Raw genomic sequence first — 15,583 nt, forward strand, 5'->3', positions numbered from 1 at the left:
TGAGTCACAGATTGAATTGCTTATGAATGTCATACATATCACTTCTAATTATAGTGCCAATGTGATGACACAGATGGAAGGTAGCAGTATGGTTCCATTAGCACAGCACAAAGCACATTTTCTGGGGAGATATGGAGATAAGCGCAGCGGAGTTTCCTTAAATTTTGTAATTCCGTAATGCAGCGAGGCAGCTATGGTCCATTTGGTTTGTTTTCATTATCATTTGCCCACAGGGTAGAATAGAACAGGAAAATGGAAAATGCCTTCACATTATTTTCTTGCCATAGATCACTAACCCCTGAGCTCATTTGGATTTAGCAACCTGGAGAAGTTCAAGAGAAGGACAGTTGGGGTGATAAAGATGTGTACCGTAGCAGTAATGACCTATTTCTCATTTGTCTACTTGTGTTTGTTGTGCGTTTAGCCCAGTGTCCTGCAAATGAGGAACGCTCCTCCTCATCCGGAGTTATCCTTAGTCCAGGTTTCCCTAAAAACTACCCCAACTCTCAGACCTGCTCCTGGGTCATCAGAGTTCAACCTGCATACACCATCTCCATCTTTGTGGAGATGTTTCAGAGTGAGAAGCAGTTCGACGAACTTGAGATCTTTGACGGTAATTTCCTCTTCCAACAGCCAAATAAGTCATATGCATGTTTTATTTTGTTTGTTCTAAAATGTTTATGCCATGTCAGAGATGCTTTAATGTTCAAATGCCTTACGACGAGCACTGTCATTGGTGAGTGTTTCTTTTGATCTGTTAGGACCATCTGGCCAGAGCCCTTTGCTTGTGGCCCTTAGTGGAAATCACTCCACACAGTTAAACTTTACAAGCAAGACCAACCACCTTTACCTGAGATGGTCCACTGATCATGCAACCAGCAAAAGAGGATTCAGAATCCGCTACACAGGTTTGTAGTGCATAACAATATGTTTCATTTTGCGATAAGGCTTTAACGCCCATGTGCTGTGGGGATGACTATTTCTGCTAATGCATCACAATTCTTATTAGGGGAGACTGTTATGTTTCATAACAGACACCAAATGAAACATTTGAATTACAGGACATTCAAAAAGGGGGACAGCGCCATAGCCTTTTTCCTCAGGAATGGGTGTCAGAGAAGCTTAGGCACCAGTCTCTTTCCTCTGAGGCTGTTGCTTTGAATCCAATGTAGGTCAAAGAGTGTGAGGCAGTCAGACTTTTCCAAGTTAGCCCTCATTAGACTGTATACCTGCAGGGATCCTTTTGCAAGTCCTCCATAATAGAGGTCAAAGATCCGATGATGAATTTGTATGAATAACCGCCATGTCCGGTGCCTCAAACCGACATTTCCACCAATGACCAAACATGATTTATAGCTCACAAAGCCTGGTGGCAATGATTACTCTCCATTTCTCCGCCTTTTCTGTCACTTTTCTTCTCTCTGTTCATTTTAGTCGACCCTTTTGCCATTCCAGCCCCTGTGCTAGTTATTATTCCAGTTTGTTTCCACGTTTCCCCATTTATTCAATTTGCCATCCCTTGTGCATGAATGAAAAATTTGACATTGCATTGAGGCCTGACGTGTCAGAATAAGTGATGGTTTCTGAAGGCTTCAGAGTGGCTACCTCGGTGCTGTCAAACTATGTAAAAGTATTTTTAAATAATGCAGGGATGTTGAACACAGACAGGGTAATACACTTCCGCTTGATCTTTACAAAACTGCTTTGGGAGTGAAGAAGTCTTTACCCAGCCAGGGGACTTTTCCCTTCGTCTTTAACAGTCCATTGGTCTTTCATCAAAGTAAATTAGACTGATGCTTGGAGTTTTAACATGAGGTCTAATCACCCAGAACCTAGACTTAACCATTTAGTACTATTCACTGGTTGGATGGATTTAATGTAATGTTATACTAATGTAATGTAATATAAAATACTAATGTATATCTAGTGTATATCGTTCATCATTTAGAAGGAGGAATGATATAGAAAACACTTAAATTGCTCCTTTCTTTTCAATTTAGCTCCTTATTGTAGCATTAACGACCCACCTGCAAATGGAGGGGTGCTTAACCGAACAAGAGAGATCCCAGGAAGCAATCTGGCGTACTATTGTTATGCTGGCTACAGACTAGTGGGGCCCAGAAATTCCACCTGCCGGTTACATCTGAATGGACTGTATCATTGGGATGCCCCAGCTCCACTATGTCAAGGTAATGCAGAACGGCGAATGGCATTTACTGACTCGAGGGGGATTCACTTTAATCTTATGTCTGGTGAAAGTCTTGCAAATGTGATTGGGCTCCCTCTTGTCACAATGTTGAGATGTGTTTGTGTCTGCATAAATCTGGAGGAATTGTGATTCATTTACTGTTTCTTTTTCTATTTGGTCTTCAACATAGCAGGCTACAATTCATGAATATTTCCTAATATCATAGAAAATATCTTAATGAGTAGATTCTGAGAAGTCTTTTAACAAACTTTGTTCAGAAATATATAATCATCGACAGTTATGTAACTGAGCCTTTCTGCATTGTGTTCACTAGTGTGACAGCCCATTGCTGTAACAAGATTTATTTTTGCATAAAGGAATAGAGGATAAGGTGGAGCTAATTACTTCTGGGGGTTTTATCTTTAACGCCTGTTTGCGATAGAGCATGCAAGACAATTATCTATTTAAAGGTACAAAGGAAAGGGAATAATTATTTGGAAATTGTGTCCACTCAATTGTGGTCAACTATAGGTGGGTAACAAGCGAACAAAACAAGATAGCTATTTGTTATCCTCACTAAACCTGATAGGAAATTATAATTTTATATGATGAGATCGTCTGTTCCATTTGCACGGTATTCTAAACATGGTATTTCGAACAGTAAGCGTGGGTTTAAGCAAGTGAATGCCACAATCTTCAAGGGTAAAGTTCTGGTTTCCAATGTACTCTAATAGTTGGTACATACTAACAGTACTGGTACATACTAACAGTACTGGTACATACTAACAGTACTGGTACATACTAACAGTACTGGTACATACTAACAGTACTGGTACATACTAACAGTACTGGTACATACTAACAGTACTGGTACATACTTAGCTTACTTCCTTTTAATCCCTGCCCTTTGAGACACACGGCCACTATAGTCAGAACACAGAACACTCATGTGATGAGAAGTGGCCATAGTGTCCACTAATTATGTGGCATAATTTCTGTAAGTGCTGAGAGTAATTCATTCAGCTGTTCTTAAGGTCATGGGGAGGCAGAGGAGGATTCTGGCTTCTCTGTTTAATCCAATTTAAACGTAAGGTTGTGATCAAATTTGACAAGAAAACAGCCTAATTGGTCCCACTGCTTTTACTGGAACTATGAAAACATCTACTAGCTTGAACTGTTCTCAAAATATGTTGCTTTGTTGCTTTGGTAGATGTTCCTGTTGCTTAGGTAGATGAAATTCTGATTTGAATAAACAGTTGCAGGGTGAGAAATTATCGTTTGATGAGAGTATAATTTTTATATTTTCATATCTTTCCATTGGCAGCTATATCTTGTGGAATCCCTCAGTCTCCTGCCAATGGTTCATTCCATGGTTTCCAGTACACAGTGGGAAGCAAAGTGAACTACCAGTGCAATGAAGGGTACAGGATGGAGACAAGTCTCTCCACGAGCGCCGTCTGTCTGGAGGACGGGACATGGAGCAACACTGCACACCCACCTCTTTGTTTACGTGAGAAAAATAACCCTTTGTTTCTATGCCAACAGTACGCTAAAATCGCTTGCCTCATTGAGCCACTGCAGTCAATGCAGGTCTCATTAACATCCTCCTTAGAGAGTAATGTGGAGCAGGTAACGGGTGAGCAATAATGACTAGATCTTTGCGGCTAAGCACTCACACAAAATAAATGGTAGGATGCAACCCCGCCCCCTCAGGCCTGCATTACCAGAAACACTCTAAGCAATCATGTTTAAGTCATTTTGGGACATGACTGTTTAAATTACATGTTCATACTACAATGAGTGTGATTTATGTGAATACAATATATATAACAAAAACATTTGGTCTCAGAAAGTGCTTTGGCGGTTTTATTAATAGAATATAATACTCTGTATAGACTCTAGGACAAAGACCGATAATACACACATCACAAGGCTTTTAGAATATCAAATCACTGAAGTTGGAGAAAGTAAAGGAAATTGAGATTTCTCTGTCATGTCTGGACTTTTGAGTGTGTTCAGAATGAAGGCCAGGGTCGCGGTATTCCATTAACTCTGGCCTGTTCTGTCTCCCCCCACAGCGATCCAATGTCCTAACATTGAGAGCGTGCTCTCAGAACACATGGTGTGGCGGCTGATCTCGGGGTCACTGAATGAATTTGGAGCTCAGATAATGCTGAGCTGCACTCCTGGCTTCTACCTGGGAGGACAGAGGACCGTCAAGTGCTTAGCTAATGGAACCTGGGCTGGAATCGAGGAGAGGTCTACCTGCAAGAGTAAGATACATACTGTGCATGTACCACCAGTCTGCACTGCTTAGAGTTACAGAAAATAACATTTACGTCATTTAGCAGATGCTCTTATCCAGATCAACTTACAATAGTGAGTGCATACATTTTCATATATATATGTTTTTAACTGGTCCCCAGTGGGAATCGAACCCACAACCCTGGTGTTGTAAGCACCATGATCTACCAACTGAGCTACACGGGATGATGATCAGTCATGAGAGTGGAGTGCAAAATACTTGACATTTCGAGTATGAATAGTACCTTTTTCTAATTACTGAGAGCAATTTCATTGTCTGACAAGGGCTGTAATTCAGACTGGCAGTTAATAAGTCTGAAATCCTCCCTGCCTCATTGTGGCTCCCAGTGTATTTCTGGACCGTAACATGCATAATCCCCAGGATTTGGTGTGGGAGCTGGGAAGTCACAAGGCAGTATCCAAACATGCAATTTGTTTTGATCACAGCTCTACCTATTTCCTCTACTTAGACATGTTGTGTAAACAACTGTAGTGGTGATGAAGTAATCAGGGAAAATAGGCTCTGCCTAATTAGAGGTCAGAGGGAGAATGTAAACATTCTGATTAGCGGGGACTTCATATTTAATGTGTTTACATGCCATTGTGGACAGGCAAAGGCACATTGGCCTTGGGTTTGATTAGGTGCATCCAGGAGTCCCTGGTGTGTTTTCTGATCATTCCCGGGGTGCCTCCTTACGGGGAAGACATACAGCTCAGGGATGGAATTAAAGTATTTTGAGCACTGGCCAGCTGGGCTAATAGAATACAGCATTATTGTAACTAGCCTGGGTCCAAACTCTGTAATGCGAAACTTTAAAAAAAAACATTTGACTTGCCGGTGGGTTAGTTGGGAAAATGTTCTACTAGCCCGGTCAGAAAAGTACTAGCCTCGAGCTAGCGGGATAGCTTCATTTCCATCCCTGATATGCTGCATGAGTACTCATTTTCATCTATAGCCAATGTCCTTACATACTGTAATTTTTACTGACTCCTTTCTATTCATGTGGTGAACCAGACCGTAGGTGAATTTAAAGAAGGTGAATGCACAATGACAAACAAACAAGCATACTGTTGCATACATTAGAATGGTCTGACAAAACAAAAACAAGGACAATATATAATGAATGTTAGTATAACGGCCAGCAATATGTGTTTACATAAGGTAGTTGCATATTGTAGCTCAGCTGGTAGAGCGCGGCGCTTGTAACGCCAAGGTAGTGGGTTCGATACCCGGGACCACCCATACACAAACATGTATGCACGCATGACTGTAAGTCGCTTTGGATAAAAGCGTCTGCTAAGTGGCATATTATTATTATATTATTATTTACATTTATTGTAACATTTACAGGTAACTTGTGAGGGCTGAATCATTCAGCTGCTGTAAGACATGATGTGCCACTTCCCCATTTAGTGTTCTAGTACAAATACACCAGTGGAGGCTGGTGGGAGGAGCTATAGGAGGACGGGCTCATTGTAATGTCTGAAATGGAATCAATGGAATGGAGTCAAACGTGGTTTCCAAATGTTTGATGGTTTTGATAGCGTTCCATTGATTCCATTCCAGCCATTACAATGAGCCCATCCTCTTATAGCTCCTCCCAACAGCCTCCACTGAAATACACAATTCTCTGCATGCCTTTCATTCAGGGATATCTAGTCACTGTAGATCAAAATGCTCCACTAATCAGTCCTCATTGTAGAATTTGTTTCCACTCAGACACAGTGGCGTGCAACCAAGTATAACTCAGTCTCTGATTGTCTGTGTCACTTCCAGTTATCTCGTGTGGGGACCTCCCCTCTCCTCCCTATGGCAACAAGATAGGAACCCTGACTACATTTGGTGCCACAGCGATCTTCATGTGTAATACGGGATACACACTGGTGGGGTCACATGTGAGGGAATGTGGGGTCAACGGGCTCTGGAGCGGAGTGGAAACCAAGTGTCTTGGTACAGTATAAATGTTTATTTCTGTATTTTCTTATCCTGGACGAGCCCCAAAATTGTGTCATCCTGGACGTCCCCCAATGTTATGATCTTGGACGAACACCAAATGGGGTAGAGCACCTTATTGGTTTTCAAATCATTATGCCAGAAACACATTAAGATTCCTCAGGTTACAGTTGATCCGCTTCAAACTCTTGAAGGTCAACCTCTTTTAAGGTAATTTATCTTCAATTACCAGTGTCCAAATTTGATTTAGGGTAGGCAACTTCTTATACTGATCATTCTATCCATTAGATTTAATCCGACCACAGCAGTCAACTACAAAATGTCAGTTAAAAATGAAGATATATTGTACCACCAACATTATTATAGATTAGATTATCGATCAGATAAAATTATTGAGGCAGTTCTCAGCACAAAGACATTCATTATTGGGGGAGGAAAGGATAAAACATTTTTTAAAATGTTTTCATATGTCAAAGTGCCAAATGGTTATTACAGTCTTGAGACCATTTCTAAGAAGAACGTTTGTATTTTTAAATGCCAATCCATACTAATGTGTCAACTATTTCAAGTATCATCTAAGAACTGAAAATATGATGCAGGTATTTGGTTTATTCTCACTTCTAGCTGGCCACTGTGACTCCCCTGATCCTATCATCAATGGTCACATAAGTGGAGGTGGCTCCAGTTATCGTGACACTGTTGTATATCAGTGCAACCTTGGCTTTCGCCTTATTGGCACATCGGTTAGGATCTGTCAACAAGACCACAGATGGTCCGGACAAGCTCCTGTTTGTGTTTGTAAGTGGAGAAACTTAAGTTTTGTTATTGCCTTCATCGATTCTCCCTTAACGATCAGAGATTTACAGGAATTCTCGACCTTTGAATCACCATCACTAATAATTGTGTAAAACTATTTTTGCTCTCTCTTGGCTACCTCTACTTTTTACAAAGCCATTACCTGTGGTCACCCTGGAAACCCAGCAAATGGTCGAACTAATGGCAGCGAGTTCAACCTGAACGATGTGGTCAACTTCACCTGCGGCACAGGATATATGTTGCATGGTGCCTCAAGAGCTCAGTGCAGGATGACTGGACAGTGGAGCAACCCTCTTCCAGTATGTAGAGGTAAGACACGGTCAAAAATAAATTCAAAGCTTTTCAGATATATCCATTTCATTTGTGGGTAAAGTGCATACTTTATTTTGTATTGATAGTTTGTGCATGTCGATGGCTCACAAACCAAACATTAATCTTACTCATTGTGTATTAAAGTGGAACTGACAGCGTTTTGACTACTTTGCAGATATGAAACAAACACACAATCGCAATATCAGTAAAAAATATTAAATTCCCAGTTTATGCTACAAAACCAACTTTATAAGAGGTTTTAAAAATAGGTTATATTTGACTCAATATTCCATGAAGTACACTAAGGTATTTTTGCCAGAATAGATGGATGCAGTTCAATTTATGATTAATATAATTCACCAATACATTTATTGGTAGGTAAAAAAATATTGCTATCAGGTGTCGTATCGGGTGAATGGTGGCCATTATTGCTGTCAACAAAGAGTCCGTCTATGCTGCATCGTGTTAGAGGCTTTTATTAAAATCACGAGGTTACAGCATAAATGACAGGTGACATGACACCCGGAGAGCGACGCCTCCGAATGGCTGCTCGTTCTGACTTCTTCTTTGTTTAACCCCCCTATTTATAAACAATGAAGCTCCCTCTTCTGGCCAATCCCCAGTCTCCCCTGTCTACAAGACACTTCCGGTCTGTTGTATGTGACGTCACACCCAAAACATTCCCTCTTGATACTAACACAAACAACATTCCATTTCTTCATGAAAAACATTTAACAAAGGCATAATCTTCAGATACGATACAGGTTATAAATCACAGCTGGCCTGGTACATTGTTTGCTGCCTCCATTTGGGATGCACTGTCAGTTTCAATGACTCAATATTTTGGACAAAAATGGACGAATGTAACTAAGGCTTGGAATGTCAATACAATCAAACTAGCAAGGGCAATGATCACAAGTCAGTCATGACGTGGCTAATAGGCTAGCGTATCTATTTATGTAGCAAGCTAAAAACATGGAGCCTAACGTTAGCTAGCTGCTAGGAGGATGTCATGCCATGCTATTGGAGGAGTGGGTGAGTGACTGACTTTTTCCCCCTCATATCGTTTTTCGCTGGCTATACACAGCTAGAGATGCAGGTGGCATTTGGTTAGCTAGCAAGAACTTGAACGACTGTTATGCAGTTAACATATCTCTTGCATTCGCAAATTCACTCTGGCTACCTACTCCGATTTCAGAGCACACTTGTCTGAGTGTGCAAGAGTTCAGAATAACTGATTAATTTATGAATGCGCAACACCTGCTGAATATGACCGGGGTCAGTAAATGTAGGCAAAAAAAGTAATAGTTAGTCAAGAACGCTCTAGATAGCATGTAAACAGCCTAACCAGCTCTGCTATGGCGAGCAAAATGGTCAGAGTGAGGTGTTCTCTCATTTGTGTCTGGAAGTAGCTAGCTAGCAAGCTAGCCAATTTTAGCCAGTTAGCTTGGGTGCTTGGTTGGGACAATAATTTATGCATTGGCAGGCAAGCTGCAGAAGGATGAGGAAGCTACAATTCCCCATCGTTTATCAGTGCAATTTTGATGGGCAACTAGCTGAAAAAGTTTGAGAGAGTTTATCTAATGTTCCTTCATTACATTTGAGCTCATCTTGCTCTGGCTAGCATTAGTTGTTGATCTTGTTGATGTGCATAACTGAGGGAGAGAAAGCCTACCTTTTCATGGTTGCTTGATCAATAGGACTGTAAAGTTCCCAAATGTAATAGGATTCCTGTGGTATTTACATATTTGCAGAAATTCATTGAGGTTGCTTTTGTGGCTTTTGGCAAATGCATTCGAATGATCTAAAGTCGTGCTGTTGCAACTGCCGGTAAACGTGGTTCTCTGTAGCTCAGCTGGTAGAGCACGGCACTTGTAACGCCAAGGTAGTGGGTTCGATCCCCGGGACCACCCATACACAAAAAAAAATGTATGCACGCATGACTGTAAGTCGCTTTGGATAAAAGCGTCTGCTAAATGGCATATTATTATTATTATTATAAACACACAGTCCATTTCAAAGTGAATGATGGCAGGCCTGTGTGGCAAATGGCTTGTTTGCATAAAGGCTTACTGTAGCTCTAATTGGCTATGGCGCACCGGTCTGCGTAGACTCCGGTCTTGGATGAGACAGATGTTTTCATTAGGTTTTATTTACTGCAGTGTCTATTAATTGTCCAAACGCACGGCCGCTTTCCCACTCTTTATTGCTATAGAATTTTCACAAATACCTTAGTATACGTAATTCCCAAATATTCTAAGAATTTACGAAAACTTGAAAATGACCATATCTAAGTGCTCGCTTGTCAGATTTTTTTTTTGGAAGTGTCATATTCTTCCTGGGGGTGTATATGAACAGATTTGAATAAGATTTAATGTTGCTAAAATGTTGTCAGTTCCATTTTAAGGAATTTCCTGTTCTAGCCAGGTGATTTTAGAAATTCCAATGGAATGCAACAGACCATGTTACATTACAGCACATCTTCTGACACAAAGGACTGTGTAGGTCTTTGCGGATCAATAATTCATCTTAGTGGTTATTTTCTTGAGGAAGCCTGGTGAAATTGACATGAACATGTTAACAGTATCCGGGACATCTTGTGCTGTGCCTCTGACCTGGTCTCAAACTATCTCCAGTTTACAGGCCAAATAATAATGGATGTCTATTTCTATCCCCTCTTCAGGATCAATGAAGAATAAAAATTGCCCAATTTGTGTACAAAACATTAGGAACACCTGCTCTTTCCATGACATAGACTGACCAGGTGAATCTCTTGTTGATGTCACTTGTTAAATCCACTTCAAGAACTGCTGGGTTTTTCATGCTCAGCAGTTTCACGTGTGTATCAAGAATGGTCCACCATCCAAAGGACATCCAGCCAACTTGACACAACTGTGGGAAGCATTGGAATCAAGATCAAGGCCAGCATCCCTGTGGAACACTTTTAACACATTGTAGTCCATGCCCCAACAAGTTGAGGCTGTTCTGAGGGCAAAAGGGGGTGCAACTCAATACTAGGAATATGTTCCTAATGTTTTGTACACTCAGTGTGTATCTCACCATCAGATTAACCGTTCTCTAAAGACTAGGGCTGTCGCGGTGACTGTATTACCGCCACACCGGCGGTCACGAGTCATGAAGGCAGTCAAATTCCACGTGACCATTTATTCACGGTAATTAGGCTTCTCCAAGCTCTGATGCTGCTGATGGTCATTAGTAGCCTACCAAACTTACTAACTGCCTGGTAATCAGCACTCTATTGTCCCTCTAATCACTCTGACATCAATGCAAATGTATTCGAAAATCTAATCAAACACTTCATGAGAGCCCATGAGCTCATGTTGCGCAACTTCAGTAAAGACCCATGTTAAAAATCAATAATGACATGTATTTGTATGAATAGAATAGTCCTCCATGCTGAAAAAGCAAGGGATAACATGGTTAAAAAAATGTATATAAAAAATATGAAATAGCCTCCTTCACCTGCCACAACAATCTCAGCCTGTTCAGTATTCCTACAGTATGTCAGTGTGCTCCATGCTACCTCAGCCTGTTCAGTATTCCTACAGTATGTCAGTGTGCTCCATGCTACCTCAGCCTGTTCAGTATTCCTACAGTATGTCAGTGTGCTCCATGCTACCTCAGCCTGTTCAGTATTCCTACAGTATGTCAGTGTGCTCCATGCTACCTCAGCCTGTTCAGTATTCCTACAGTATGTCAGTGTGCTCCATGCTACCTCAGCCTGTTCAGTATTCCTACAGTATGTCAGTGTGCTCCATGCTACCTCAGCCTGTTCAGTATTCCTACAGTATGTCAGTGTGCTCCATGCTACCTCAGCCTGTTCAGTATTCCTACAGTATGTCAGTGTGCTCCCTGCTACCTCAGCCTGTTCAGTATTCCTACAGTATGTCAGTGTGCTCCCTGCTACTGACACTCTGTTCAATGTAATTTTGTAAGCCACTCTGCACTCCCACACCCTCACCCAGGGTTCCTTTAGTAATAGTCTTCCAACAATCACCTTTTTTCAAGAGGGTAACCCGAATAATGGTGTCTATTAAAGGTAAGGAACACGCCAATAGCATGTGCCAATTATCAATTTTGGAGGAGTTTTTCCTACCTCTCTGTCCCTAGGGGTTTCATTGACTGCCAAGGCATTGGCAGCTGTCACTGAGGGAAAGCGATCTGTTTAGTTTGCCCTGGACATTACTTTAACTTTAGGCATTTTTTTTGTTGAAGGGCAATAGCTGAAAACAATGTTCAGCCAACTCTGAGGCAAGAGGTACAGCTTGTTATTGTTACTGGGGCTTCATGCCCTGCTGGTTTTAAGTGCAACTGGAGTAAATAAGGAATCTACATTTTGTTCCAAGTAAAACAAAACTAAACAGAAACTGCATATCAACCCACATGTATGACATTGCTACACAGTTATTAGAGAAACTTTATGTCAAATGCTATTGACTGTAGAAAATCTGTAGTTACAGTACATGAGAGAAGCTGTATATCTTAAAAAGCATGGATGGGTTGTTTTGAAATGAATCGGAATCCTGCTATTCAAGCTTTCTCGTTGATTTCCCTTCTCTTCTCACTCTTGGGTTCATTGTCAGACTTTAAGCATGCGGCCGGTTTTATCTTGCAGTGGTAAACTGCTCCGATCCAGGCTTTGTGGAGAATGCCATTCGTCACCCGCAGCAGCGCTTCCCCGAGAGCTTCAACTACAGAACCAGTGTGATGTATCACTGCAAGAAGGCCTTCTATCTGCTCGGCTCATCGCTTCTCACCTGTCAGTCAAACGGCCTCTGGGACAGATCACTTCCCCAGTGCCTTTGTAAGTAATATGCTGGGATTGTCTTGCTCAGGGTACAAGAAGTGGTTGAGGTGGAATCTGGGTCCCAAGTGGTGTGGTTAGTTGCTGTTGGAGAATTATAAAAAGAGTAAATGTACCGTTCTTATAGTGGGGGAAATATGTGGTGAGAAAGAAAGAGTATAGAATCATTATGGCTGTGCTGACAATTTTGTATATAGTGTTAATGTTAGTGATTAAAAGGGGTTGTGGGAGTAGTGCGAGTAGTAGTGGTAGTAACACAGAAGGCATAGAATAAGCAATTGGTTCAACTCAAAAGTTTATAGTAATAACAAGTATTTAGGTGCTGGGTTCAAAAGACATATACTTGATAACAATAACAGACAGTAACAGTAACACTGAAGGCACAAGAAAAAATGAAGGATATCCTGGGTGGCAGGTAGCCTAACGGTTAGAGCGTTGGGCCAGTAACCAAAAGATTGCTGTTTCGAATACCCGAGCCGACAAGGTGAAAAATCTGTCGATGTGTCCTAATTTGCTCCAGGGGCTCCGTACTACTATGGCTGACCCTGTAAAACAACACATTTCACTACAGCTATCTGGTGTATGTGACAATACATTTAAAAAATATATATATATTTTTTAGACCCATGATGGATATAAAGAAGTATTTCTATCAACTGTCCTCTCTGAAAATGTTCTCTCCGTTTCACCTGCAGCTATTTCCTGTGGGGATCCTGGCACACCGCCCCAAGCTATTATGTCAGGTAGGAAGTTCACCAACGGAGCCGTGGTCCATTACACCTGCAGCCGCGGCCGAGCACTGATTGGGAACGCCACGCGCTACTGTCAGGAGGACGGGCGCTGGAGCGGCCCACAACCCTACTGCTCAGGTATATCCATCAGCAGGGTCCTACACTCTTAGAAAAAAGGGTTCCAAAAGGGTTCTGCGGCTGTCCCCATAGGATAACCTTTTTTGGTTCTAGATAGCACTTTGTTTTCTAAGAGTGTACCACACTGCCGGGCAGGGGAGACCTGAAGGCTCTCTAATGGACAGAAATAACAGAGATCGACAGGTTTCAGGGAAGTCAACCCCAGCTGAAAAAACAATGGGTTTCTGTGGGTTTTCCAAGTTTGGTAGCTAGAGCTGTAGGATGCAAGCACTCTGGGGAGAGCCTTGGTAGCCTTTCATGGAGGTTAAAAGGAAGGGGGGGAAAATACTATTTCCATCTCAGAAAACAAGGCTAGAATGACTGATATGCGCTGCCTATGGACCTGCTGCGGTGAGTGATGGGAGGTCGTTTGAGTGTTGTATATTTTCTCTCCCTCATGAGGCGGTAGTTCTGGGGAGTGCGGTGACCCTGGAATCCCACCTCATGGCTCCAGGCTGGGGGACGAGTTCCAGCTGAAGAGCCTGCTGAGGTTCACCTGTGAAGCCGGCTTCTCCCTGAGTGGCTCGGCTGAGAGGACCTGCCTCCTCAACGGCTCCTGGAGTGGCACCCAGCCAGTCTGTGAAGGTGAGTCCCCTGCCATATACAGTGCATTCGGAAAGGATTCAGACCCCTTGACTTTTTCCACATTTTGTTACGTTACAGCCTTATTCTAAAATGGATTAAATAGTTTTTTTCCCGTCATCAATCTACGCACAATACCCCATAATGACAAAGCAAAAACAGGTTTTTAGAAATGTTTGCAAATGTATAAAAAAAAACTGAAATAAGACATTTACATAAGTATTCAGACCCTTTACTCAGTAGTTTGTTGAAGCACCTTTGGCAGCGATTACAGCCTCAAGTCTTCTTGGGTATGACGCTACAAGCTTGGCACACCTGTATTTGGGGAGTTTCTCCCGTTCTTCTCTGCAGATCCTCTCAAGCTCTGTAAGGTTGGATGGGGAGCGTAGCTGCACAGCTATTTTCAGGTCTCTCCAGAGATGTTCGATGGGGTTCAAGTCCGAGCTCTGGCTCGGTTACTAAAGGACATTCAGAGACTTGTCCCGAAGCCACTCCTGCGTTGTCTTGGCTGTGTGCTTAGGGTCGTTGTCCTGTTGGAAGGTGAACTTTTGCTCCAGTCTGAGGTCCTGAGCGCTCTGGAACAGGTTTTCATCAAGGATCTCTCTGTACTTTGCTCTGTTCATCTTTTCCTTGATCCTGACTAGTCTCCCAGTCCATGCCGTTGAAAAACATCCCCACAGCATGATGCTGCCACCACCATGCTTCACCATAGGGATGGTGCCAGTTTTCCTCCAGACATGATGCTTGGCATTCAGGCCAAAGAGTTCAATCTTGGTTTCATCAGACCAGAGAATCTTGTTTCTCATGGTCTGAGAGTCTTTTAGGTGCCTTATGGCAAACTCCAAGCGGGCTGTCATGTGCCTTTTACTGAGGAGTGGCTTCCGTTTGGCCACTCTACCATAAAGGCCTGATTGGTGGAGTGCTGCAGAAATGGTGATCCTTCTGGAAGGTTCTCCCATCTCCACAGAGGAACTCTGGAGCTCTGTCAGAGTGACCATCGAGTTCTTGGTCACCTCCCTGACCAAGGCACTTCTCCCCCGATTGCTCAGTTTGGCCGGGCGGCCAGCTCTCGGAAGAGTTTTGGTGGTTCTAAACTTCTTCTATTTAAGAATGATGAAGGCTGGGCCTCCCGAGTGGCGCAGCAGTCTAAGGCACTGTATCGCATTGGTGCAGCTGGCTTCCGGGTTAAGCGGCAGGTGTTAAGAAGCGCAGTTTGGCGGGTCATGTTTCGGAGGACGTATGACTCGACCTTCGCCTCTCCCGAGCTCATTGTGGAGTTGCAACGATGAGACAAGGTCATAATTTAAATTGGGAGAAAAGGGGGTAAAATATAACAAAAGAATGATGGAGAGCACTGTGTTCTTGGGGACCTTCAATCCTGCAGACATCTCTTTGTACCCTTCCCCAGATCTGTGCCTCGACACAATCCTGTCTCGGAGCTCTACGGACAATTCCTTCGACCTCATGGCTTGGTTTTTGCTCTGACATGCACTGTCAACTGTTGGACCTTATATAGACAGGTGTGTGCCTTTCCAAATCATGTCCAATCAATTGAATTTACCACAGGTGGACTCCAATCAAGTTGTAGAAACATCTCAAGGATGTTCAATGGAAACAGGATGAACCTGAGCTCAATTTCGAGTCTCGTAGCAAAGGCTCTGAATACTTATGTAAATAAGGTATTTCTGATTTGT

General features: G+C 42.5%; 1 protein-coding gene across 3 annotated transcripts in view; it reads left to right on the forward strand.

Moving 5' to 3' along the window:
• LOC311101197 (CUB and sushi domain-containing protein 1-like) overlaps positions 1 to 15,583 on the forward strand; it is a gene marked incomplete at both ends in the record, with an annotated part of 408,327 nt that overhangs the window by 370,866 nt on the left and 21,878 nt on the right. For all 3 annotated transcript variants that reach the window (XM_084142297.1, XM_084142298.1, XM_084142299.1), the window contains 11 exons: positions 425 to 613; positions 762 to 908; positions 2,001 to 2,189; positions 3,513 to 3,698; positions 4,267 to 4,461; positions 6,270 to 6,443; positions 7,071 to 7,244; positions 7,398 to 7,571; positions 12,211 to 12,399; positions 13,095 to 13,268; positions 13,710 to 13,892. In XM_084142297.1, the coding sequence (XP_083998423.1) occupies positions 425 to 613; positions 762 to 908; positions 2,001 to 2,189; positions 3,513 to 3,698; positions 4,267 to 4,461; positions 6,270 to 6,443; positions 7,071 to 7,244; positions 7,398 to 7,571; positions 12,211 to 12,399; positions 13,095 to 13,268; positions 13,710 to 13,892 (1,974 nt within the window). The remainder of the gene's footprint in view (positions 1 to 424; positions 614 to 761; positions 909 to 2,000; positions 2,190 to 3,512; positions 3,699 to 4,266; positions 4,462 to 6,269; positions 6,444 to 7,070; positions 7,245 to 7,397; positions 7,572 to 12,210; positions 12,400 to 13,094; positions 13,269 to 13,709; positions 13,893 to 15,583) is intronic.

Source organism: Coregonus lavaretus (genome assembly GCF_964263955.1).
Source record: "Coregonus lavaretus genome assembly, chromosome: 25".
Taxonomy (NCBI): domain Eukaryota; kingdom Metazoa; phylum Chordata; class Actinopteri; order Salmoniformes; family Salmonidae; genus Coregonus; species Coregonus lavaretus.